The 23,968-nt window shown below is 52.9% G+C and overlaps 1 protein-coding gene across 4 annotated transcripts in view; it reads left to right on the top strand.

Annotated features, from left to right (window-relative positions):
- The window catches only part of SEPTIN9 (septin 9), a 136,752-nt gene that overhangs the window by 31,260 nt on the left and 81,524 nt on the right, over positions 1–23,968 (top strand). The window contains exon 1 of one of the 4 annotated variants that reach the window (XM_014255888.2): positions 7,491–7,592. The exons of 2 other annotated variants lie outside the window; for them this stretch is intronic. In XM_014255888.2, the coding sequence (XP_014111363.2) occupies positions 7,571–7,592 (22 nt within the window). In that variant the 5' untranslated portion in view covers positions 7,491–7,570. Of the gene's footprint in view, positions 1–7,490; positions 7,593–7,972; positions 8,067–23,968 lie in introns of those variants that run through there. One more of the 4 variants, XM_088065445.1, reaches the window with a different exon arrangement.

Genomic DNA, 23,968 nt, shown 5'->3' with positions numbered 1-23,968 from the left:
GTGTTTTAAGATAACAATTTTCCACACTGGAGCATGATACAGATCTGCTGATGAGCACTGACAAGGTCCACAGGGTTCCCCTGAGGAAAGAAAATGTAGAAGTGCAGTGTGGCTCCTCCAGGACAGGAGAAGTCCTTGAGCAAGGTTATTTCTCACCTCAGCAGCAGACATCTCTGGAGGAAGCCTTGAGAGCCCTTCCTACAAAGCCTGACATCAGGTGCAGCAGAGAGAGGGGAGAGGAGTGACAGTGGAGTGTGGCTTTATCTCATTTGTTCATCTTCTCCCCTTTTGAAGGATGGAGGAAAGCACCCTGACCTCTTTTACCTCCAGAGTAAAAGAGTGCTGAGAAATGCATTCAGTGTCACCTCTGCCAGCCCAGCCACGTCCTGTGAGGGCTCAGCAGGGGCAGGACACACGTCCAGTGTGCCAGTGGGCACTGAAGGAGTGGGAAATGTGTGAGTGCAGCACCTGGCAGGGGAGGAATGGAGGAGAATGGATGGAAGGAGGGCTGGTGAGCCCTGCCCTGCTCTGTGTGTGCCAGCTCAGGGGCGCTGGTTCCCTCAGCAGCTGTGGGTGGCCACATTTCTCTCAGCTCACTACACGAGTCTCTCTCTGGTGTTTATTCTCTTTCTGCTGCTAAAACTCTGGTTTACAAATTGCTCCTGGGCATGTTGGCGGGCCAGCTCGTGTCTGCTCAGCTGTCCCTGCTGCCCTCCAAGCCTGGTGTCCCTCATCCCCAGGGCAGAGGCCAGTTCTGGAGCTGTGGCTGCCACCACAGCCTCCTCTGAGCCCCAGGGTGAGCACCAGAGCTGCCTGGTGCTTACCGAGCCCCAGACTGTGCCTGGGGCACTGGGCACGGATTTACTGCTGGTTGGGACTGCAGGAGATGCTGCCCTTTGTCACAGGGATGATTTTCCTGGAAGGCAGTGAGATTTGTGGCTGAAGCACCGTAGGTGTTCCGGGATGACCTGCAGAGTCTGAAGTCTCTCTGCCAAAATTTTGGTAGCCACGAAAGCGATAAGTGAGCTCTTACAAAAGCACCAGGAGCAAGAGACATTCCAGATGGACCAACTCAGTGGAGCAGTCCTTGGTTTAAATTTTCTGTGGTTTCATTTTTGGTCAAAAGTGTTTTATGGTGCTCAGGAGAATCCAGGCCGGGATGGTTCTGCTGGTAAATGAAAATAGGGTCTGTTGCCCGGTTTTGGGGTGTTTTCTTCCCTTCAGTGGATCATCCCTTCCTCAGCAGAAATCTTCATCACATTGCTCAGAGCCACATCCAGCCTGGCCTTGAACCCCACCTCACCCTGTCTTGAGCACTTCCAGGGATGGGGCAGCCAGGACTTCCCTGGACAATCTGTGCCTCACCACCCTCACAGGGACAAATTTCTTCCTCACAGCCAAACTAAACCCTGCTCTCTGTCTGTGTGAAGCCATTCCCTGTGTCCTGTCCCTCCATCCCTTGTCCCCAGTCCCTCTCCAGCTCTCCTGGAGCCCCTTCAGGCCCTGGAAGGGGCTCTGAGCTCTCCCTGGATCCTTCTCCTTTCCAGGTGAACATTCTCAGCTCTCCCAGGCTGGCTGCAGAGCAGAGGAGCTCCAACCCTCGTGGTCTCTTCATGGTTTTCCCAGGAATCTCTCCAGCAAGTCCATCCATGTCTTTCTGATGTTGGGGACCCCAGAGCTGGGTGCAGAGACCCAGCTGGGCTCTCAGCAAAGCTGAATAGAGGAGCAAATTCAGCAGTGCCCCACGGGGCTCTGCCTTCCCCAGCAGCGAAGGGCCACAGACCTTCAGGTGTGGAGTGACCCCCCCTGTTTGGGGCCCTCAAGGAGCCCATGAGGGCAAGACTAATGGGAGGGAAGGGTCCAGGAAGGAAAACATCAGCAGAGGATTGTGGAAGAGTTAATATTTATTGAAACTCCTTCTGCTCTCCCGGGAGGGTGAGGAGTGTCCGGCGCTGCCTCGCCTCTCGCTCTGCCCTGCCAGCTGCTGTTAATTCTTGAGCACAGGAGTGTTAAAGAGTGAGCACAGAGCCTGGGGAGGAACAAGGGATTTCCAGCAGTTTGAGGCTTTCAGGAAGCGAGGCTGAGAGCCAGAGGAGAGCTCTGACAGGGGCTGTCCTTAAAATCCCTCCACAGTCCCCTCTGTGGGCACCGTCTCAGGGGGCTGGGTGGGACTGGGACAGGAGGGACATTGTGCTGCTGCTGTCACAGCCACCCCTCGCTGCCACTGCCACCCCAGCTCTGCCTGCTGATGAGCTTTGTGTCCTGGCAGGGTTGGCAGGGTGTGACACTGGTGCTTTGGTTCTTTTCCCCAGGACTGAGATGGACAAGAGAGAGATGATTTCTCGTGTTCGGGCTTAGGATATTTATTCTTTCTTATCTATATTACATATTTACAGAGTACAAGGAGCTATGTACAGTAGGGTAACAAGGTGCAAAAGGGCTGAAGGAGAATCTCTTCAAGGTCTTTTAAGTGTCAACCCATCCAGTAATGAAATGCCAAGTAACTTATTTTCATTTCTAATCCAGTAATTAGACATCTGTGTCCTGCAATGCAGATTCTTTTATCCAGTCCCCTAATATTACCCAAAAACCCCAGAAGAAGAAGAAGGACAGGAAGGAGAAAGAAACAACGCCCCAAATCCTCCATCTTGTATCTCACATATTAATATACCTAAAACTCCCAACTCTAACTTTTTCACTCAGTGATTTAATACAAATCTTACTCTCACATTCACATTCTCAGTTTCTTTACTTAGTTCTAGAAGCTTTCTCTGGGGTTTTAAGTTAAACTCAGTGTTCTCTTGAGAGTCAGAGCCTGTCAGCACAGATAAGGGAATATCTCCTGTGCCTCTGACTCCAACACGGGGTCTCTGGCTTAGGAAAGGTGGTAACTCAGGAGGATCTGAGCGATTTGTGTTCCCCTGTCTTGAACAAATAGAGGTTTTTCATAAGAAATAGCCAGGGAGTGGCAAAATAGTGCTTGGCAGCACATGTGGAGCAGCTGAGAGCTGCAGCCCCGGGCAGGGCAGCTTGGCTGCCCAGCTGGGAGAGGGGGATGGAGGCAAAGAAGCACCTGGCAAAGAGCAGGGCAGCAGCACTGAGAGTGTGAGTGCCTTCCTTGGAAAAAGGAGGATCTCCTTGGTTTGGTTTTAAATTTTTTCCAAGTGAAAAGGACAGTTTTAGTCAAGGTTTTCTTTCTTCCCCGTCATCAAGGCTGATAAAAATGTAAAAGAAAGGTTTTTGGAGCAAACAGTCCATGGAGGCTCCGGTACTCTCACTGCTGGCTCAGTCCAGCCTGGGGGTAAAAGTCATTGAGGGAATATAATGGAGTAACACTTGACTGAGTTTGACCACTTGATTGGACCTGCATTTCCTCATGTGAAAATGCTTCACTAAACATAATTTGATTTAGGAATGCTGCGCCCTGCCGCACTGTCCTCCCTCTGTGCTCTCCTCCCAGACACCCAGTGCTGCAGATAGCTGAGATAATCTGTAAAAGAACCAGTTGAATCCCCATTTTTCCTGCCTCTCCAGGCCCTGGAGGTCTTTGGCTGCTCTGGCTGCTTCCTGCACCTTTCCCAGTGCAGCTTGAACCTCTGATCCCTGAAGGGACTTGCAGCACTCATCCTCTCCAGCTCAGGGCTGGGGCTATGAGGTGATACCAGCTGATGTGCTAAAACCCTGGAGGAAGTGGTCAGCTGTGACTGAGGGGCTGCACTGACCTAGACAGGAAAGAAAAAACATCTCTTCTGCCAAATGAAATACCCCAGGAACATAATCCCAGCAAAAAACTGGAGAGGCAGACAAGGAGGGGCAAAGAAGACCTGCCTGAATACCTGAAGGTGTCTGTGCCACTGCTGGGGCTGCTGACAGTGGCAACAGTCCTGAGCACCCTCCTGGCTGCCCTGGGCTCTGTGCCATGGCCGCAGTCCCTGCTGCTCTCTGTGTTCCTGCACAAAGAGCAGCTTCTGGCTCGGCCAGGGGCTGGGGGAGCCGCGCAGAGGTGTGTGAGAGAGCGAGCTCCAGCTGAGCCTGGCGCAGGGCTTGCTCGACTTTCTTTTTAGTGATTTCCTTCCTTGCTTTCTGTGCACCTGGCAGTGCTTCCTGCTGGCTGCCACCCCTGGAAATGTCCAAACCTGTGAGGGAAAGTGTGTGCGCCCTGTGCCAGCCCCGTGAGCACGGGGTGGCAGCAGAGCAGGGCTCCTGCTTCCTGTCCGATCGCTGTTTGCAAATGGAAGTTGGGGTTGTTTTTACAGCAGATAGCAGTGGTTTCCTTAAAGTTGCTCCTTTCTCCTCCCTCTCCTTGTGGCTTTCCCAAAAGTTTGGACCCCAAGAATGCAGCCCCGGCCAGGGGAGAGAGTTCTCTGTCCTCTTCCTAAAATCTGGGTGTGCTTGACTTTCCCCCACCCTTTAGCAGTACTACTAGAAAATGGAATATGTATTTTCTTTCTCTGCATACACTTCTACAGTGCACAGACCACTGAACACCCATTTGAACAGACATTTGAGAAGAAAACTGAGAAAAATGTCTCAGAAAAAGAAGAAAAATGGGAATTCCCAGCTCTGGAACATGTGGAAATACACCTCTGAAGGGACCAAACCCTGATGTTGACATCACCAGCACAGGGTACCCCTCTCTCAATCACAGACACCCCATTATTTGCCTTTTAGTGCTTTGTGAGCACTGCTTTGGAGGCACAGACTGCACCTTTAAAGTGAATCCATTAACATTTTCATGAGCACTTCAGGTCTGACTGAGAGCAGCTACCTGGAGGTTTTGTGCATTTCAAGTTCAACTGCATTAACCATAGTTTGGGCTCTCTTCCCTGAGTGCCTCCTGGTGATCTGCCATGCAAGGAATGGTGCCTTTATCCTTCCCAGCACCTGGATCATGATGGGTTAAAGTCTGGAGGCTAAAATGCATGCTGCCCCCATCCCTTCTTCCTTTCCATTCACCTTCTTCCTTTCTCCATGCTTCCCCGGGTTTTTCCCTTCCTCTCCAGCCTCAGGAGCTTGGCCATGAGGCTGCTTGGTGGAGGCAGTGCAGTGGGGTTTGTGCTCCGTGGGGCTGTGCACTCCCCCGTGTCCTTGCTTTGTGTTCAGCACCTCTGAGGTCTTGGGCAGGAAATGTGGTTTGAGCCTGGCAATGGGAAAATATTGCTTATTGTCCCCTCCAGAGCCTTGGGCTGTGGCAGCAGGAGCACACAGAGCTCCGAGTGAACAGGATTTGGGAAGGAATCTAAACTCCTCTGCCCAGGGAATAACATGCTGGGGGGGAGAAGACATTGGAGAGGAACTTCCCAAAGGACTGGGCTGTCTTGGGGCTCCCTGCTGCCTTCTGGGATGTGCAGGGCTGAGCCCACAGCTGGCTGCTGGCCCTGTTCCTCCTCTGATTTGGGGATGCTGATACTGCACCAGCTGCTGAACAGGACAAATCCTCAATGTTGAAAAGTGATATAATGTAAGCCCAGGCTGTGCAAAGGTTTGGCAGTGCTTGGAGTCTTTCCTTAGGGGTTTATTCATCCAGCTGGGCAATAGCCTGTCCTTCTGCCCGTGGCATGAGAGCAGTGCCAGGCTGTGTCACAGCCGTCACACTTGGGTTTTTCCATGTGAACTTGTGAGCTTTTTGGGAAAAAGCTGTCACTCAGACCATGCTGGTAACACAAGGGTCCTGTCAGCACACCTGGCCTGTGGAACAGCTGCTCCTTCCCTCCCTTGGCAGGGGGCTTGAGAGGTTTCTTGGCCAGCTCTGGGGATGGAGACTGGGTGATGATCCGTGGGACTCAGTGCTGGGTGGCTCAGGAGGGTCGTGCAGGGTGCTCGGGCAGTGGGCAGCCCCCGCGGGAGGTGTGAACACCGTGTCCCCACTGCCAGGGGGAGGTTCTCGTGTGGGGCAGCCCATGTCTGCAGCCACACATCCCTCCATCCCTCTGGGCACAGGAACACCGGGCACAGGAACACCGGGCACAGGAACATCGGGCACAGGAGTATTGGGTACAGGAGCATTGGACACAGGAGCATTGGGTACAGGAGTATTGAGTACAGGAACATCAAACACAGGAATATTGGTACAGGAACACCGGGCACAGGAACATCGGGCACTGGAACACCGGGCACAGGAACATTGGACACAGGAGTATTGGGTACAGGAGTATTGGGTACAGGAGTATTGGGTACAGGAGTATTGGGTACAGGAACATCAAACACAGGAGCACCGGGCACAGGAGCATTGGGCACAGGAACATCAAACACAGGAATATTGGGTACAGGAACACCGGGCACAGGAACATGGGGCACAGGAGCATTGGGTACAGGAGCATTGGGTACAGGAGTATTGGGTACAGGAGCATTGGGTACAGGAGCATTGGGTACAGGAGCATTGGGTACAGGAGTATTGGGCACAGGAGTATTGGGCACAGGAGTATTGGGCACAGGAGCATTGGGTACAGGAACATCAAACACAGGAGCACCGGGCACAGGAGTATTGGACACAGGAGTATTGGGTACAGGAACATCAAACACAGGAGTATTGGACACAGGAGCACCGGGTACAGGAGCACCGGGCACAGGCTCCACAGAGCCGCTCTCTCCCGCCGCTGCTCCCCGGGCACCGCACGGAGTGAGAGCTGCTCTCACATCCCACCTCAACTCGGACAACACCGAGAGCTCCTGCCCGGGCCAGAGACTTTCACTACCGCTTGTGGCAGGCTCGGAAGCCCTGCTGCTCCTGCCCTGCGGTGGGAAGGAGCGAGCAGCGGTGCCAGGGCCGGCGGGGAAGCCCCCGAGGGGCCGCTCGGCAGCGGGGAGCGTGTGCCGGGCTCGGGCCCCGCCTGGCAGCAGCAGCCGCAGCCCGTGATGCTGAGGCTGGAATGAAGTCAGCCTTCATCAGCCGAATAGTTTATGCATGAATCGAAACTTCAGACCTGGCAAAAGGCGGGGGGGGGGGGGGGGGGAGCGTGCAGGATCTGCGCTCTTTAAAAATGCTGGAGCCAAGGAAGGAGGAGGGGATAGAGGAAATAGCAGGAAAATAAGACCGGGGAAGTGGGGAGAGATTTGAGAAGCTGGATGAGTTGTTCGCTCTGTTATTGTCAGGAGCCAAGTTCCTTAAGCATCTCCTGGTGGATATTAAGAGGGAGCTGTGGAGGCTGGAGCGTTCCCCTGGACACTCGCATGCTGTAGCTTTAAGACTGTTTTACAGAGGACTCGGGATTTCCAGTTTTCCTGCGCCTGGTGGAGTATTTCAGGGAGTTACAGGATTTTTCGGGTCATGTACCCCGTTTTCCTTTCTTCCTCCCCTTTTCTCTTTCTCTCTTACTCTTCATTTTCATTTCAAAGAGACAAAGCTACTTCAGTTTGGAGCACAAACATATGATCAGCACATGGAAATGTGGTAATTTGGATGCATTCATGATTGCAACAGATTGAAGAAATTAGACCAGACAAAGAGCTTTTTTTGGAAGAGGAGGAGGAGGAGGCAAGGCAAGGAGGGAGGGAGAGTGGGGGAAAGAAGGGGACGCCACCGAAAAAAGGGACGGCCGTGACACGCGGATGCTAAATATATCCCGTAGTAATGGAGAGGGACCGGATTTCAGGTAGGCTATTGATCTTTTAATATGTTATATTCTGCCCCTGCCCTCCTACCTTTCCAGCAGCTTCTGTACTTTGAGAAGAGAAACAGCCCCGCTCCGGGTGGATTTCAGACGATTCCTTTATTTTTTTCTTTTTTTTTTTTTCTTTTTTTTTTTCTTCCTTGCAATGTTTCCCTTCTGCATTTTTTTTTTTTATCATTATTTATTTTTTTTTTCCCCCATCCTCCTGAGCCCTCGAGACAGACGGTGATTCCAGCAGAAGCCGGGAGGGAGGGGGGCGAAGGGGGAAGCAGGGGGGAAGAAGAAACTGCTTTCTAGGTCTGGATTTGATTTGAGTGCCTCTCTCCCCCCCTCCGCTCCCATGTGCCGCACGGCGCGGGGGGATGAATGCTGAGCCTGTTAGCTCAGAGCTGCGAGCCGGGGAGAGGGAGGAAAATCGCCGAGCTCTTGGCATGGAGACGCGCTTCTGCTCTGAAGGTTGGCTCCTGGCTGTGCGTGTGTGTGTTGTGGCGGAGCTTTTCCTGCTTGCCAAAGCGTTTTCCCCGGGTTTTTGCCCTCCCATCCCGCCTGGCTGGGCAGGAGCTGCCTGCGGGTTCCAGGGCTGCTCCCTGATTTATTCCGGAGCTTCACCTTGCTGGCTGGAGGAGGGCAGGCAGAGCGATTGATAATTCCACGGAATTCCCCAGTTTTCCCGCAATTCCTGCCCAGTGGTGCATGTCGGGGGGGTTCCCAGGGCTGCTCCCAGCCCCGCGGGGCTGCTCGGGGGTGGCTGTGGCTGCTGCGGCTGGGACAGGGCACGGGCTGGCCATCAGCACCGTGAGCAGGGAGATCCAGGGAGGGGATATCGTGCCCAAACTGGCAGATGCGGTGGGTTTCCCTCCTCGCAGCCAGCCCGTGGCACAGCTCAGCCTCCTGCGGCACCAGGCCTCTGGTCCTGGGCGTTCCCAGGCGGCTGCCGGGCATCGGCGCTCAGAGGGAAACCGCAGGGACCAGAGGAAGCGCTCAAGCCAGGGTGGAGCCAAGCTGTGGCCGGGGAAGGGCTGCTCCCACGGCTGGCCTGTTCCAGACCCGTCCAGGGATGTGCTGGGAGCACCCGGTGCCCCTGGATAAGGATTTACCTGCAGGAGCATCCTGCACTCCTCACCGCCTCTGCAGAGCGCGGGTGGCACCTTCTCATCCCTCTGTCCATCTCCCTTGTGCTTCCTCCTCTGGTCCGAGCCACTTCAAAGCATTCCTGAGAGCTGCTTGTAACTCAGCCTGGTGGGTGTTTCAGCAGCCCGGGGCTTTGGGCTGGAGAGCCTGTGCCACTGGGCAGGGACATGTGGGAGAGAAGGGGCTGAGGGGGGATGATTCCACCCTTGGCTCCAGTTCCTCCTCACAGAGATGCTGGGCAGCTCTGCAAAGGGTGGCTGGGGAGGAAGGGACTCCCTAGTGATGTGATCCTGGGCTTTTTGTTCTGAATGAGCACCGAAGGAGGGGACCTCTCAGCCCTCAGGCTGTACATTGTGCAGGGAGCACAGAGCCCTGGTGCCAGGGCTGGCTGTCACTGCTCCCAGGGCGAGCAGCACACGAGCAGAGAGACCCCAAAGCATCTTTGTGCAAAGGTGCAGCATCTCCTGCTAATGCCCTGGAACAATATTTGCAAAACGATGTCCAAGTGCATCTGTGTTTCCCTGACCTGGAACTGGCTTTTCCATGGGTGGCTCAGATGTGGCTGTGCCTGGTGACCTGGGCTGGGTGTACATAAACGTGGTGTGTGCCTTCACCTGAGGAGGTTGCCAGGATGATGAGCACAGCTGCTCTGCCCTCACTCAAACACTGTGTGGGACCTTGGAAACGTGCAGACCATCCTAGTGGTGTTTATGATACGTGACTTTGGCATGAAATATGGGATGGGGAAATGGATGGCCTGAAAGTCTGGTCTCTGATCGGTCCCTGCTTGAAGGGGTCAGCAAAGGCAGGGAAAGCTGCTCAGCAGGGGCAGCGGAGGGGATGATAAACCATGTGTGGCAAAACTGTTCTTGAAGAGATTCTGGGCACAGAAGTGACAAATAATGGTTGGGACCCATGATTTCAGGTGTCTTTTCCAAGCTAAGTGTTTCTGTGGTTCTGATATCAGCAGGCTGTGCTGTTGACTCCCAGGTCCATGGCCCAGCCTGGCTGCACAGGGAGAGCTGCTCAGCTCACCCTGGTCCTGCTGATGTGCTCTGGGGGTCCCACGGGGCCCTGGCACTGCTGGAGGAGAGGGGCAGGGAGCAGAGCTCAGTCAGGGCCAGCAGGAAGGCTGGGCCCTGGCTTTGGTGAATATCTGAGACGATTTGGATGAAAGCAGATCCGTGCCACGCTGGGGGCCATGTCCCAGTCACTGCTCTGGCCCTAAAGATGCTTTTAATTAGTCCTGGGCTGTGGGTGGGAAGAGCTGACTCCTGAGCCGAGTGTGGGGCTGCTGGATGGGATGAGGGCACTCCAGGGCGGATGGGAACTGGGCCTGGCCTCTTCTTTGAGATCAGTTTTCCCACAGCTGCTGGGCTGGGTATATCCCCTGGGGTGTCCTCTGCCCAGGGGGAGCTCCCCTTTCCTCCCAGAGCCGTGTCCCTGAGCCAGGATCCCGTCCCAGGGGATGCCAAACACCTTGATCTGCAGGGGAGGGCATGGCAGGTGCGAGCTGAGGCTGCAGGTCTGTGCCAGGCTCAGTGCCAGCTGTGGGGCAGCGAGGGGCTCCCTGCTCTGGAACAAGGTGCCCGTCTCAGGTGATGCCTTGTGGGTGCTGGCAGAAGAAATACAATCTCACAGAACCTGTTTGTCTCTTCTAATCCAGTTAACTCATTTCTCACACATTTCTGAGAGCTGTGAAAGCATGAAAAGCTCTAAATGGATTTGTTTCCAGGCATGCCTCTGCTCTGGTTTTGGGGCTGGGAGCTGCGCTCTGCTCTGTCCCTCTCAGTGCCAGGTTGCGCTGGTGGCAGTGGCCTGGAGATGGCTCTCCTGTCTTTCCCTAGCGGCTGCTCCCTTTGGCTGGCTCGGATCTCTCTACAAAGCTTTAATTGTTATTGCCGCGGGGCCTCTTCTTGAAAGAAAAGGAAAGGTGTGCAACTCCCTGAGCAGAGAGGATTTGGTCACTGCCGTGGTGGGGTGAGAGGACAGGAGCAGCCGTGATGGGAAGGGATGTCTCATCTCCCAGTGAAATTACATCAGTTTTGAAATTGCTCTGGGAAAGCTCATTTTAAGAGTTAAGAGATGAGGAATATGTGGAATAACACCTGGCTGCAGCAAGTGGCATGTGTTAGGCAGAGGGGACTGTAGGTGCACAGAAAGAAGATAAAGGGCTCATTAACCCATTGGTGATCACTCTGATCGATTATATCCACTACAGGTATGTTTATGTGTAAAATTCTTAGTTTGACGTGGTTTTGTCCATCATCCAGAGCAGCAGGGACACAGTGTGTGGCTTGCAGGGATGGCTGGATGGTCACAACAAAACCTCTTTGATATTCTCAGAGCTGCCTGGGCAGCCCGACATGCCTGGACTGAGAAAGAGGAAAGGAAAGCAGAGGTGCTGTTTGTCATTGCTGGAGGTGTGAGGACAATGCACTTGTTTCTTTATTTTGTTTTTATTAAAAGTTAATCTTCTAAGTGTGTGTGTGAGGGCAGAGGTGTTGAGGTTGCTTCTGATGACTTCAGCTATCTTTCCTGCCTCAGGTTTCTTGTGTCCCTGTTACTCCTAGGAAATAGCAGATAGAAGCCTGACATGTCTCTTTTTAGCGTTTTCTCACTTAGTGGACCTTATTTGCCAGACATTTTCCTTTTTCCTCTGGCTTGCAGCACACATGGGACACCACAGGCTGTGCATTTACAGTCTGCATGGTTCCACCTCCTGTCAGATCCCACTCAGCCAGCCCTGGCACTCAGGGACACCTTCCCTTGTGTCCTTTGCCCTCTGTGTGCTGCCAGTGTCCCACTGCTCGTGTCCCTGCCTGCTGCTGAGCCCTGCCTCTTACAGTGCCCTGTGAAAACCACCTGTACCTTCACCCTTCGTGTTCTGCAGCAAGCTGTTGTGGCTGCAGGTTGTGACTCAGCGATCAGGAGCTCCCTGCAGTGTCTCTCAGGGAAGGGGCCGGGTTTTGGGGGGCTCTGGAGCTGTCTCAGCAGGAGCTGTGTCTGCAGAGAGCTCCGTGCTGCTCCAGCCCCTTTGGCTGCCGCTCCCGCCTGGCCAGCGGACGCCTTCCCGCAGTTGTCTGAGGCACGTCAAGGTATGAAGCATTGTCTATTTCCTGATGTCTGCTCTTAAATCTGCTGGAAATTCTGCTCATCCCCGTTAAATATGGTCCTGCTGTGGGGCACAACTCATCTCCGGCCTGACAGCGCAGGTAACGCTCCTCGACACCGCTCTGCTGAACTCGGCCAGCCCCAGGGCTGCAGCTCCTTTGCAGAGTTTTCCTTTGCTGGATGACTTGGAGCCTCCCAGCAAGGCGATTCCCATGCTGCTGGGGTGAGGGAGGACATTTCTCATGCGAGTCAGGGCTCTTCCAAGGTCCAGCATACCATAATGCTGAGTAGAGGCAAGTACGTAGTTAGGGAAGTATGTCTGGGTCAACACATGTCTTGTGTTGCCTTAATGATCTCAGAAGCACAATATCTGTGTCCTGTTGGCTTTTCCATGCAGCACTTGCAGCTGTAACTGGTGGACAGAGGGGTTTGCTGGTGAGCAGTGGATCCCTCGTGCTGGGGGTGCTGTGCTGGGCTCCGTGGCAGCAAGCCCCACGTTAGGGAGCAGTCTTGTACCTGAGAAAATGCAGGGAAAATTCCTTACTCTGCCTCTGATGTTCCTTAAGTCCTCGGGAAAAGGTGTTTGTGCTGCCATTCCCCTTTGATTTTGGGTGAGGATGTGGTGCTTGGGTCTCTGCTGAAGCTCCCTGTCAGTGAAGGGGTGCAGAATTGCAGCTGGGAGCTCGGAGCTGCTCTGACACTGCAGTGAGGAGAGTCCCTAGCACAGGGGTGTGAGTGGCATCTGGAGCTGTTCCACCATGAGTGCCTGGTGGCACAGCTGATGGAGACAGTGTCCTTTATGTGTGTGCTTAACCAATATCCACAGGTCTTGACCCATTGTAAAGAAGTTTCTTGGGCTCTATCCATTGCTTCTTTCCAGCAGTGTCTGACTGCAAGGGCAGCTTCTCCCTTCCTAAGCACCAGCACTGGAAACTTAATTTCCCCATGGCTGAGCAGGACAGGCTGCTGAGGTTAAATTGATTTATCCTGTACCCAGGTGCTGCTTCCCTGCCACAGGACAAGTGTGAGCCTGTGCTGCAGGATGGAGCTGCTGTTTGAGCACAGGTGAAGTGAAATAGCCCTTCAGTGGAAGGTTTAACAGGGTTTTGGGTTGCTGATGCCAAGAGTGTTGTTAGAGGCTTATAAACAGCTCTGGACTGTGGCTTTGGGGGGAGAACGGGCAAGGGTTTACAGGTGAATAAAATGCATCAGTTTTACAAGCAAATAATCACACAATAAATCTGAGAGTGTATTTTTTCATGGAATGACAGCCCAGGTTGGAAAGGATGCCAAAAGATCACCTGGTCCAGCCTTTTGTGGGAAAGGGAGCCTAAATAAGATTATCCAGCACAGTACTCAATTACATCCTGAAAACCTCTAGCAGTGGGGACTCTACCATGTCCCTGGGGAGCTTGTTCCAGTGACTGATCATTCTCCCTGTAAAAAATGTCTTTTTTATATCAAAACAAAGACTTTTTATTTTTCTGGGTGAAGTCGGTGCTGCATAAACAGCTCTGCATTAATTTTGTGATTGCAGCATTACCAGGTACAACTAAAGGAGTTGTTCTTGAAGGTGATTCTGGTTTCCAGTGAAGCCAGTTTGGCAGGGGTCATTGTGATTTCTGGGATGCAGGGTTTTGGGGGGGACCCTGCCAAAAGCTCTCAGCATCTCCAGGTTGCAGCTTTGGCCATGATGTAACTCAAGGCCGTGGAAATAATGGTGGGTTTGCATTTCACTGCTGCCTGCTCAGTCTGCAAAATTAAACCATATTATCAAGACATTTGATAGGGTCTCAAGTCCTTTGGTCTCAGGTTGGTCTCTGGCACATTGGAGCACACAAATACTCATAATTTGGTGCTTTTATTGTCTGATTTTTTTCAGAATCCCATTGGGTCAGGGCACAGAGGTGTGGGCACCCTCTGGTGTGGCTGCTAATGAGGGAATTGGTCCATATATTCTGAAATGACTCTCCCTGACTCCCCCAAAGCTGGGTTCTCTCTGCACAGCTTCCCAACCTGGGCCAGCATCTGTCGATGCCAGCAGCCCTCCCTGCCAGCTGGCACTGCCTGCCTGCATGCAGCACTTTCTCCTTCCCAGGGCTGTAGGATGTGGGCTCTTTATTAGTCTCAGATGCTTTTTTCTTTCCAGGGTTTTGTGCTTCCATGTCTTGCTCACAGTGATGGAGAGGCTTTGGTGTCACAGACCTTGCTGGTTAGAAGAGAAGCTGACATGAGGGGTTTGGAAGGCAGGGGCATGTGCTGGGTGTTTTCTGGGTGTTTTCTGGGTGCCTGACCCCTGGCAGTGCCAAACCTGCCCAGCACACACAGGATGGAGTGACCCACATGGGCTGAAGCAGATGAAGCCAGAGCCTCTGTCAGGGGCAAATTTGAATCCATCTGGGTGGTGTAGGGGGACAGATGGAGAGCTAAAATCCTGACCTGGCAGGAAGGCTTGTTTTGAAGGACACCCATGAAGCTGAAAAGCAGCTCCTGGGGTGTGAAGCTGCAGGCTGAGGAGCTTGGATCAGGATTTAAACCCAGGAGATGAGTCCAGGGACAGTTTCTGCTTTAGCGGGGAGAAAAAGGAGGAGGAAGAAACGCTGCAGGTAACAGCTGTGTTGGGCAGACACATCTTGGTGTGGGTGAGGCTGGTTTTGGTGCCTAAGTCTGGGATTTTGTCCCTGTGCTGCTGACTTTGGGTAAGCTACAGCAAATCATGAACTCCCTGTGTTTTGGTGCTTCTGAGATTCTGGCTTGGACTTCAGGTTTGAGCAGGGCCCTTTTTGAGGTCGGGGAGCAGCAGGGTCCTGTGTGAGGGGCTCTATCTCTGCACCTTCCTCAGCAGCTCCTGCTGCTGCCTGGCCCAGCTGCTGATCCCTGGCTCTCCCCTGGCTGTGAGCAAAGAACTTTCCAGACCTTCTCATCTGAGTGGTGCTGGAAATGCAGAGTATTGAGCTGCCCTGACCTGGGGGGAATCGAGAGGCTGATGCCAGCCCTGCGGTGCTGTCCTGCCCACGGGTGTTCTGCATGGCTCTGTCACTGCTGCTGTGACACTGCTGCAGGGTCTGTGTCAGAGGGGTTGGGTGATGACTGACATGAGTGCAGCTGGAGGCAAGGTCCTGACAGCTTTTACAGAAACGCTGTGATGTCTTTACAAGGTGACTCGTAAAGAGTCGATTGCCTGGGGCTGCACAGGACATCAGCCTCAGATCTCCCATTTTCCAGTCCAGAGACCTGTTTCCTTGACTACACCGTGTGTAAAGGAGTGCAAAAAGGCTTTTTCCCACTGTTTCAGCTGACGTTTTCAAACCTACACCCTGTAAAGAACATCCCAAAACTTCTTGCTGCTTTATCAGCACATACCTGGGGGGGATCCCTGCATGAGGAACATCTTGGTTGGCTTCACTACCCACCAGGATGCCTCTAGGAAATCTGCCCCATCTCAGGTGGCTGAGATTCCCTGGGCTGACCCTCTGGGCTGATGCCTTAAGATTTTAGCTTTTACATTTTTCAGATCCTGTACTCATTAGTGTATAACTCTGAGCTCCACAGGGAGTGTTAGTAAGCTCTCTTCACAGTTTGGTCAGACAAAACAATCCTCTCCAGGCCTGAGATTCAGGACACCATCTCAGCCTCAGGCCCTGAAAAGTATAAACTTTGGGGGGAACAAACTGGGGGAATATGACTTCATTACCTGAAGATGTAATTGAACAATTAACCTTGGATATGCAAACAGACCAAACATGTAATTGTCAGAAAAACTCGTGACCATAGTCCATCTCTGTGAGGCTGCCCAAGGTGTATCTGCTGGAGGCCCTCAATAAATACCCACTTTATCCCCTTAACTCTGTCCAGCCTCTGTTCTAGGTGGCCACTCAAGGGCATCAGGGTCACTCTGCCCTTCAGCAGCTGCATCCCACAGTCCTGGCCACTGCTTTCCAGCAGGGAAGGGTGGATGTGTCAGCATCTCCGGAGGCTTTGGCCGTCATCTCTTTGACTCACGAGTTTGTCACTCCTGCTGACTCATCCCCATCCCCAGGGATGTGCTGGGGCTGGCAGCGGGGTGCCAGGGGCCAGGCAGGGGGGACAGCTTGTGGGACAGGGGTTCTGAGTGTGGGACATGGTCCTGAGTGTGGGACATGGTCCTGAGTGTGGGACATGGTCCTGAGTGTGGGACAGGGGTCCTGAGTGTGGGACATGGTCCTGAGTGTGGGACAGGGGTCCTGAGTGTGGGACAGGGGTCCTGAGTGTGGGACAGGGGTATCAAGTGTGGGACAGGGATCCTGAGTGTGGGACAGGGGTTCTGAGTGTGGGACAGGGGCTCTGAGTGTGGGACAGGGGTCCTGAGTGTGGGACAGGGGCTCTGAGTGTGGGACAGGGGTCCTGAGTGTGGGACAGGGGCTCTGAGTGTGGGACAGGGGCTCTGAGTGTGGGACAGGGGTATCAAGTGTGGGACAGGGATCCTGAGTGTGGGACAGGGGCTCTGAGTGTGGGACAGGGGCTCTGAGTGTGGGACAGGGGCTCTGAGTGTGGGACAGGGGTTCTGAGTGTGGGACAGGGACTCTGAGTGTGGGACATGGTCCTGAGTGTGGGACAGGGGTTCTGAGTGTGGGACAGGGGCTCTGAGTGTGGGACAGGGATCCTGAGTGTGGGACATGGTCCTGAGTGTGGGACAGGGGTCCTGAGTGTGGGACAAGGGTTCTGAGTGTGGGACAGGGGTTCTGAGTGTGGGACAGGGGTTCTGAGTGTGGGACAGGGATCCTGAGTGTGGGACAGGGATCCTGAGTGTGGGACAGGGGTTCTGAGTGTGGGACAGGGATCCTGAGTGTGGGACAGGGATCCTGAGTGTGGGACAGGGGTTCTGATTGGGGGACAGGGGTTCTGAGTGTGGCACAGGGGTTCTGAGTGTGGGACAGGGGTTCTGATTGGGGGACAGGGGTATCAAGTGTGGGACAGGGATACGTGGCTGGGAAGTGGCAGTGCAGCGCTCTGGGGGCTCTGGATGCCCCTGGCTCACCCCAGGGCTGGAGGGATGAGGTGGGCACTGCCACGTTCCCTGCCCAGCCCCCGGGAGCTGCCCGCAATTCCTGCTCCAGCTTCCCACACCTGCATCACTCCTCACCTGTCCCAGGGATGTCCCTTCACCCTCTAGGTGTCCACTTGAATTTCACCTCTGAAAGGTTGTGCCTGGCTGTAAAAGCAAATAACTGCTGAGGTTTAGAACCAAGGACAGTAAATTCTGATTTATGTCCTTGTAGGGAGGGGTTTTATCCAGTAGAATGGACAATGTTTATTACTATGGTGCTAAAAGCATAGGGGTACCCCTCTCCTAAAGGCATCAGGGTTCTCCTCTCCTGAGCAGATTTGGTTTTTGACACAGCCTTTATTTACTAGTGAGTCAGGATTTAAGCAGCAGCAGGAGGGAATGATCTCGTGGCACTTTAAAGCGGGGCTGCTGGAGTCCTCTTCCTGCTCTGTGCCCTTGTGTGAATCATTTAACACGTGTGCTCTCACTTCCTAGATGGAAAATGAGGTGGATACTTTCCGCTTTTCCTTGGCACTTCAGGATCCACTGCGGGGCAGCTGAGAGGGATTTGTGGTGATAAAGCTGGGAATTTGACCCTTGATGTGTCAGCACCCCCAGGCAGGGCAGGGATGGGGCTGTGGGCAGGGGCTGGTGCTGATGTGAGATGTGGGGCTGGGGTGCAGGTGAACATCAGGCTGGAGACATGAGCTGTTCCCACTGCATCTGCCTCTGCTGGGGGGTGTGAAAGAGCAGGAGCACAGGATTTATTCTCTGCTGGCAATGCCCATTCCTCAGGCATTGGAGGCTGGCACAGGCAGAACTTCCTCTGGAGAGATGCTGGTGCTGCCAGGGCCCTGTTCACAGCTCCAGCACTGCTCAGCAGGCTGATGTGTCCCTTCCCTGCCCCTCTCATCAGCAAGAACCATCTGATCTCCTCTGTTCCCTGGGGAGAAGGAAGAGCACATAAACCTGGTCATCCCTTCCCTGCTGTCTTCTGCTGAAGTATTTAAACTTTGCCTTCTCTTCCCCTGGAAAGGAGGATGATCCTGTAGGGACCTACCACTTCCCCCAGTTCTCCCTCCCCAACCCCAAAACATTTAGTTTTGTTTAATTGTTTTCCTTCCCCCTGTGGCTTTTTTTGGCTCTGTAGAGTGACAAGGCTGGAGCTGCCACTCCAGGAACACTCACCAAGAGGGTTTGTGTTTAATTGTTCACAGATTTATCAAGATAGAGGCAAAGCAGGCAGCCTTGAGAGCAGATAAGCTGTTAGGCCATGAAGAGGGCTTCAGCACCTAAAATATTTCCCAGTTCTCCCCTTTCTTGCATTCTTTGATCCATTCAAGTGGAGAACTGGTCAAACCTGACTTTAGCTGCCTGAAAAGCCCTGGTTGGTCTCTGTATTGACAGCTGCTCCTCAAAAAGGGAGCCTGGTTGGAAACCACCGAGGCTGGTGAGCTGTTGGTTGTTTTGGGGGAGTTTGTTTTTGTTTTTTTCCAGAAAAAATGATAAATTCCCGGTGGGTGGAGAGGGAAAGTGAACTATGAAATTGTGAGTCTCGTGCTCTCTATTGAAACACACCCTGGGGAAGGCATATCCTCCATAAACAGCAGTGTTGGCCACAGACCAGGAAACCCTTCCCTCGCCGCTCCCCTGTGCAGCAGAGCCGAGTGCTGCAGGCGGTGTTCCCATGCATAGGGCTGCTCCTGGACCCTGTTCTTGAACCTCTTCAGCCCTTGAGACACCCCCTGGGGAAACCTGCTGAAGTGCAGGATGTCCTCCAGGGCTCTCTCCTCTTTGCTCATCAGTCTGTTGCAGTAACTCTGGTGTTGGGAAGGATGAGAATTTAACAGAAAAGTTTCACAGAGGTGAATGCTTAGCAGAAGGTTCTCTAGAAATGGAAGCAAGCTTTGATATATAAAAAGATGTTTTTAAAACCAGTTGTTGCTGAAACAGCTGAGAGAACAAAGGTTTAGTTAGTTAGAAGGAGGTTTTATAGCTAAAGTCCAGCAGGTTAAGTGGTCTTCAAACAAAGCATGTTTGCTACCAAGTAAAAAAACACAGGCAGACAGGAAGATGTTTTTTACCAAAGTAAAAAGAATTTTCCACTGCAAAACAAGTTTCAAAGTTTAACATGTAATTACTAACTCAGATGATTGGTTAGTCACTAACACAGTATGGTAATTTTAGCAGTTGTGATAGGATATATGGAAATGTAAAGGTATTGTGTATGATGCTGATTGGTTGTTATGTAAGAAGAGATATAATGCATTGTAACCAGAATTAAATGGGCTTCAGGACACAGGGCTTGTCTATAGCCAGCAGCTGTAGGACTGCCCCAACTGCTGTAACCCAGCCTGTGGAATAAACAGAATTATAAAAGAGAGCTGTCTGAAGATCCCATCTCTCTGTTGGTTCTTACATCTGGTGCTCCAGTAACTGTTTATTGCAGTAACTGGTGTTACTGGTGCTCCAGTAACTGTTTATTGCAGTAACTGGTGTTACTGGTGGCACTGGGCTCTTGCTCAGGCTGTGCTGTGAGGCCATGGGGGATGTTGCCAAACCTCACGTGGTTCCCTGAGCACGGATGGAGTTTTGTGGTTTGGATCCTGCTCCTGGCCTTGCTCCAAAATGATACAGCAGGAGGTTGTGCCATGGCACTGGTCTTGTCTTGCTTTGGGTACACCTGTGCACCAGGGCTGTGCAGCAGCTGGGGTGCTCCAACTGCTCTTCATCTCGTGGCTGAGCCCCAGGTTGGGTAAAACCCAGCTCTGGTGTCCTCTTCTCACCCCTGTCACAGCTGCACAGCTCCCTCTGCATCTCAAGAGTGCTCAGAGTGCCCTTTGTCTGCAGCTGGAGAGGAAACTTTACCTTGCCCTGGACAGGGGCAGCAGGTGACAGCCAGAGGCACAAGGACTGGAGGAAGGGGATATTTGACCGTGGGTGATGCAGAGCTGGTTTCTCATGGGGGCTGAAGGGCTGCCAGAGAGCTGTGGCAATCACACAACTGCTGCAGGCCTGAAAAGGTATTTTGGAGAAAAGGGCCTCAGAGGCAGCAGGAGGGGTATCAGGAGGGTTTGAACAGCAAGGGTGAGGTCTCAGCCAGAGCTCTCCCTCTCTTGGCTCCTTGCCTTCCTCCCCTCCTCTCTCTGTGTGCAGTTTCCCCGTGCAGGCAGCACAGACCCGAGCTCTGCTCTGTCTCTGGTAAAGCTCAGGTTTGTCTGCTCACCCAGGATTTGCTCCTCTGCCAGAGCCTGTGTGTGCTCCATCCCTAGAAGTGTCCAAGGCCAGGTTGGATGGGGCTTGGGACAGTGGGAGGTGTCCCTGCCCATGGCAGAGGGGCTGAGACAAGATGATCTTTCAGGTCCCTTCAACCCAAACCATTTTGTGATTCTGTGATAACAAGAAAAGTTTATTTTGCTTCTTGTGCTCACAGAGAGGTGTGAATCCAAACAACAGGCCCACAGCAGGGCACCCATTTTTCTGCCTTGAAGGATTCACCCTACAGCACCAATTATCCATCAAACCCAAGCATCTACTCCTTTTTTTTTTTTTTGCCAGCTCCCTCTGCAGGTTGTTTTGGTGGCTGTCAGTGCCCTCTTTCTGCTGGGAGCCCCTCTGTGCCCCGGCAGCAGCGAGCATTGCCCAAGTTAAATCATGTTAAATCTGATTCTGTGCTGGGCACACTGCTCAGGGGCACCTTGGCTGTGACAGGACATTTAGCTGACAGATTTCCCCATGAAGCAAAAAGTTGTAGCTGTTGACATACGAGTGCATCTGAAGTGTCAGCTTTTCCTGTCAAACTCCACTGTGCTGGCTTCAAATCCAGCGTGAAACCAAGGATAGCTTCAGGGGGCAGAGGTTCCCTGAACTTTGGCAGAAGTTCATGTTGTGTTTTGAGTTGAAATTCAGGTTGCTGCTTCTTGTGCATCCCTTCAGGTGGTGCTGCACAATCTCTGTGCAGCTGGGAAGGACAGGACTGTTCCCTAATTGCCTCTGGCCATCTGGGAGCTGTTTGAGTTAATTGAACTGTCTCTCGTGTTTCTTTCTCTGTTTAAATATTAAATAGGGATTGCACTGAACTGTGGAGGTCAGCAGTGTCTGGGGATGTGTAGAGTGTGGGAATCTGTGTGAGGATGGTGAAGATGAGGTGTGGAGGCATCACCTCCATCTGAAACCCAGGTACCTCTGCCATCCCCACCTCTGCGTGTCCCAGTGACTCTCACGTTTCCCTGCAGGTTCTTTAGATGTTGACTCCCAGGTGCCTGACTTGCTCTTCGCTGCCTTTTGGATGTTTTTAGTGCTTTTCTCATTGTTAGGAAAGGTAAGCAACATCAGGAGCTGGCAATATTTGTAAAGCTGCTTTCCAAGGCAGACTGCTGCTCACGAATGAGATTTTCTTTTTTCAAGCAGAGATGTCAGAGCCATCATCAAAAACATTCCCTTCACAGTGCTCTTGTTAGTACTGCATGGACTTAAGCAATAAAGCCAGGCTGGTTTTCAGGCCTGTTATTGGCTTGGAAAAGAAACTGGCTTTAAAAAAAATAAAGAGAAAGCAAGGACAAGGAGCAAACCTGGTGTTTTCCAGCAGAGATGCAGAATTGGCTCTGTGGGGAGCTGGTCTCTCTCAGGAAGCGCTGGAAGTGGCCACTTGGATTTAATACTGTGCTCATCAGCCGCATCTGCCACGAACAAGAACATCTTGCATTGCAAGGACTTTGCTATTTTCCATTAAATAGGAAGCTGCCCTTTTATTATTCTGAGTTAAGGGCAGAGATCTGGGCTGAGGTGGCTGTCAGAGCTCCCGCAGCTGAACGCGTATTCCCGGGCAGTCCTGCTGCGCTTGGCGTTTTCCGAGGGTTACATAAACATCCTTCTTCCATATCCGAGGCTGGGACATGCACTCTGCAAACTGCTGACAGTCCCTTGCAAGAGGCAGAGCTGCCCCAGAAGCTTTGGCAGCTCTGTGAGGTTGGGAAGGGACGGGAGGCACGTCGGGCAGAGCGAGGCCGTGGGGGTCCCACTGTGGGGTGTGAGGTGGCTTTGGGCCATCCCAGTGCCCACTGCTGCTGCTGCAGATGTTGGGAGTGACCCACACACAGCGAGAGAGAGACCAGCAGGGTCACCTTCAGGAGTCTGGGTTTGCTTGTGTGGCTCCACCTGCGTCTGTCACCTCCCGGTGCCCTCCTGCAGTTGGGGATGCTGCGCTCCCGCTCCACCACAATCAGGTTTTTCTGCCGAGGAAGGCGTAGGAGTGGAGGTTTATCTCCGGACTGGCAGCAAAGGAGGATGCCACACCTCTGGGAGCTTCTGGGGCTGGGTGGAGCGGGAAGGTGGAGCAGCAGGATGTGGGCTTTGAGGTGCTGCAGTTCATGGGCTTGTCCTGAAGCCACACTGAGATTTCCAGATCCCTTGGGGAAAGAGAATAGAGATAAATCTGGATCGTTTGTGACAGGGCCTGGCCCTTTGGGTGATTTGTGACACTCTGTGCTTTTCTGACAGCACATGCAGCAACAGGCTGTAATCCACAGGGGTTCCCTTGGCTCTGGAGCTGAGCTGGGGCTCGCTGTGAGTGGGCTTGGCTGCCAGGAGCTCCCAGCTCTGTGTGTGAGGGTCAGAGGCAAAGGAAGCAAAGGCACAGTTAACACCTAGTGGGGCCCTTTCAGTGCCAGGCTGGAAGATTTTGTTTTCCTCAAAACTGAGGTGTGGGTAGCTCGATGGCTGTTGCTGTGGGAACTTCCAGTGTTGCTGCAGGAGAGCTGCACAGCTCCCTGAGGAGAGCACCAAAGGGAAACACAGGCCAAGGACATCCCATAAATGTTGAGAATCTGCTGGGTCTGGAAATCCATCCTGGTGTGACTGGTATGGGCTGGGAGAGCCCTGTGACAGAAATACAGACATACCCAGTGTGTCTGGATGTGGCTGAAAGGCAGGGCTATCGTCATGTAGAAAATCAGGAGTGGTGATGAGACGCAAAAGGTCCTCGTCTTTGAGGTGGGAAACTTTTCTGGAGGCTCCAAGCAGGGTGGGACACCTAGAACTGTGTCTGGCTTGGGATGTTTCTCCCTGGAGGATGCCCAGCTCATCCCCAGTGACCATCCTTCTGTTGCATAATGTGAACTCCAGTCAGCCCTTCCCAGGCAAAGCCCTGGCTGTGCCACACTGTGGCTGATTCCTTATGAGGGGCTTATTTTACTTTATTCCTTTGTCAGAGGCTGTGGCTGTTTCCTTCTAAGGTGAGGGGTTTATTTTGCTTTATTCCTTTGACAGCCTTCCTTGAGTTTTGCCAGCTCTTCTTTCTATCAGCCTGCAAGACCTAGAAGGAAACGGCTGTCTTCAAAATGCTTTTTAATGCTTAATTCAGGAAAATAAAGAGAATTGTTTGAGGGTGCCACTCTGCCTGTGAGTAACAGGCATTGCTGGGGGTGTGTGAGGGACACTGCCTGCTTCTCAGGATGGGGATGGGGTGTCTCCACGTTCTCAAGTCTGCAAATGCTCCACACATCTGGCACGAGAGAACTGGGCTGGACTATTTGCCTTCTTTAGCAACTGGAAACAGTCCAGCCTGCCAGTTCCTGCAGAGCTCATCCTGTGGTTCAGTGGATAATACTGATCCTTGTTCAACTCCCACGCTTCAGTGAGAGGGTAGGGAGGGCTTTGCAGAGCTTGTGCTGTGCTGGGACCCCAGCTCACCGCTGTGGAAGGCAGCACGAATATTCACTGTTCCTGAAGTGCTTGCTCCACAGTTTTAATAAAATCCTGGTGACACAGGGATGACTCTGGGGTGGTGGCAGGTGGTCAGCAGGAGCTGAGGAGGAAGGGCTGTTTCTTAGAGCTCCAGGAATGTCTTCCTGAGTGCATTTGCAGGAGTTTGACTCATGCTGCCACTGTCTCCCCCATGCCAGGACTGGAGTTTGTGTCCCCTGCAGGCAGTGCATGGCTGGCTGAGCTCAGGAGCTGCACAAACCTGCCTTTTCTCAAGCAATCAGCAGAGCTGCTGAGCGACACAGATCAGAGTGACAGCCACATCAAGGCAGATCTGCCAGGGATGGGGACGCAGGCTTTATTCTGGGATTGCACCAACGTGACC

Source organism: Pseudopodoces humilis, chromosome 21 (genome assembly GCF_049639895.1).
Source record: "Pseudopodoces humilis isolate 2021_Gansu_Grassland_sample_001 chromosome 21, ASM4963989v1, whole genome shotgun sequence".
NCBI classification, from domain to species: Eukaryota; Metazoa; Chordata; class Aves; order Passeriformes; family Paridae; genus Pseudopodoces; species Pseudopodoces humilis.
This window is presented reverse-complemented; position numbering and strand designations above follow the sequence as displayed.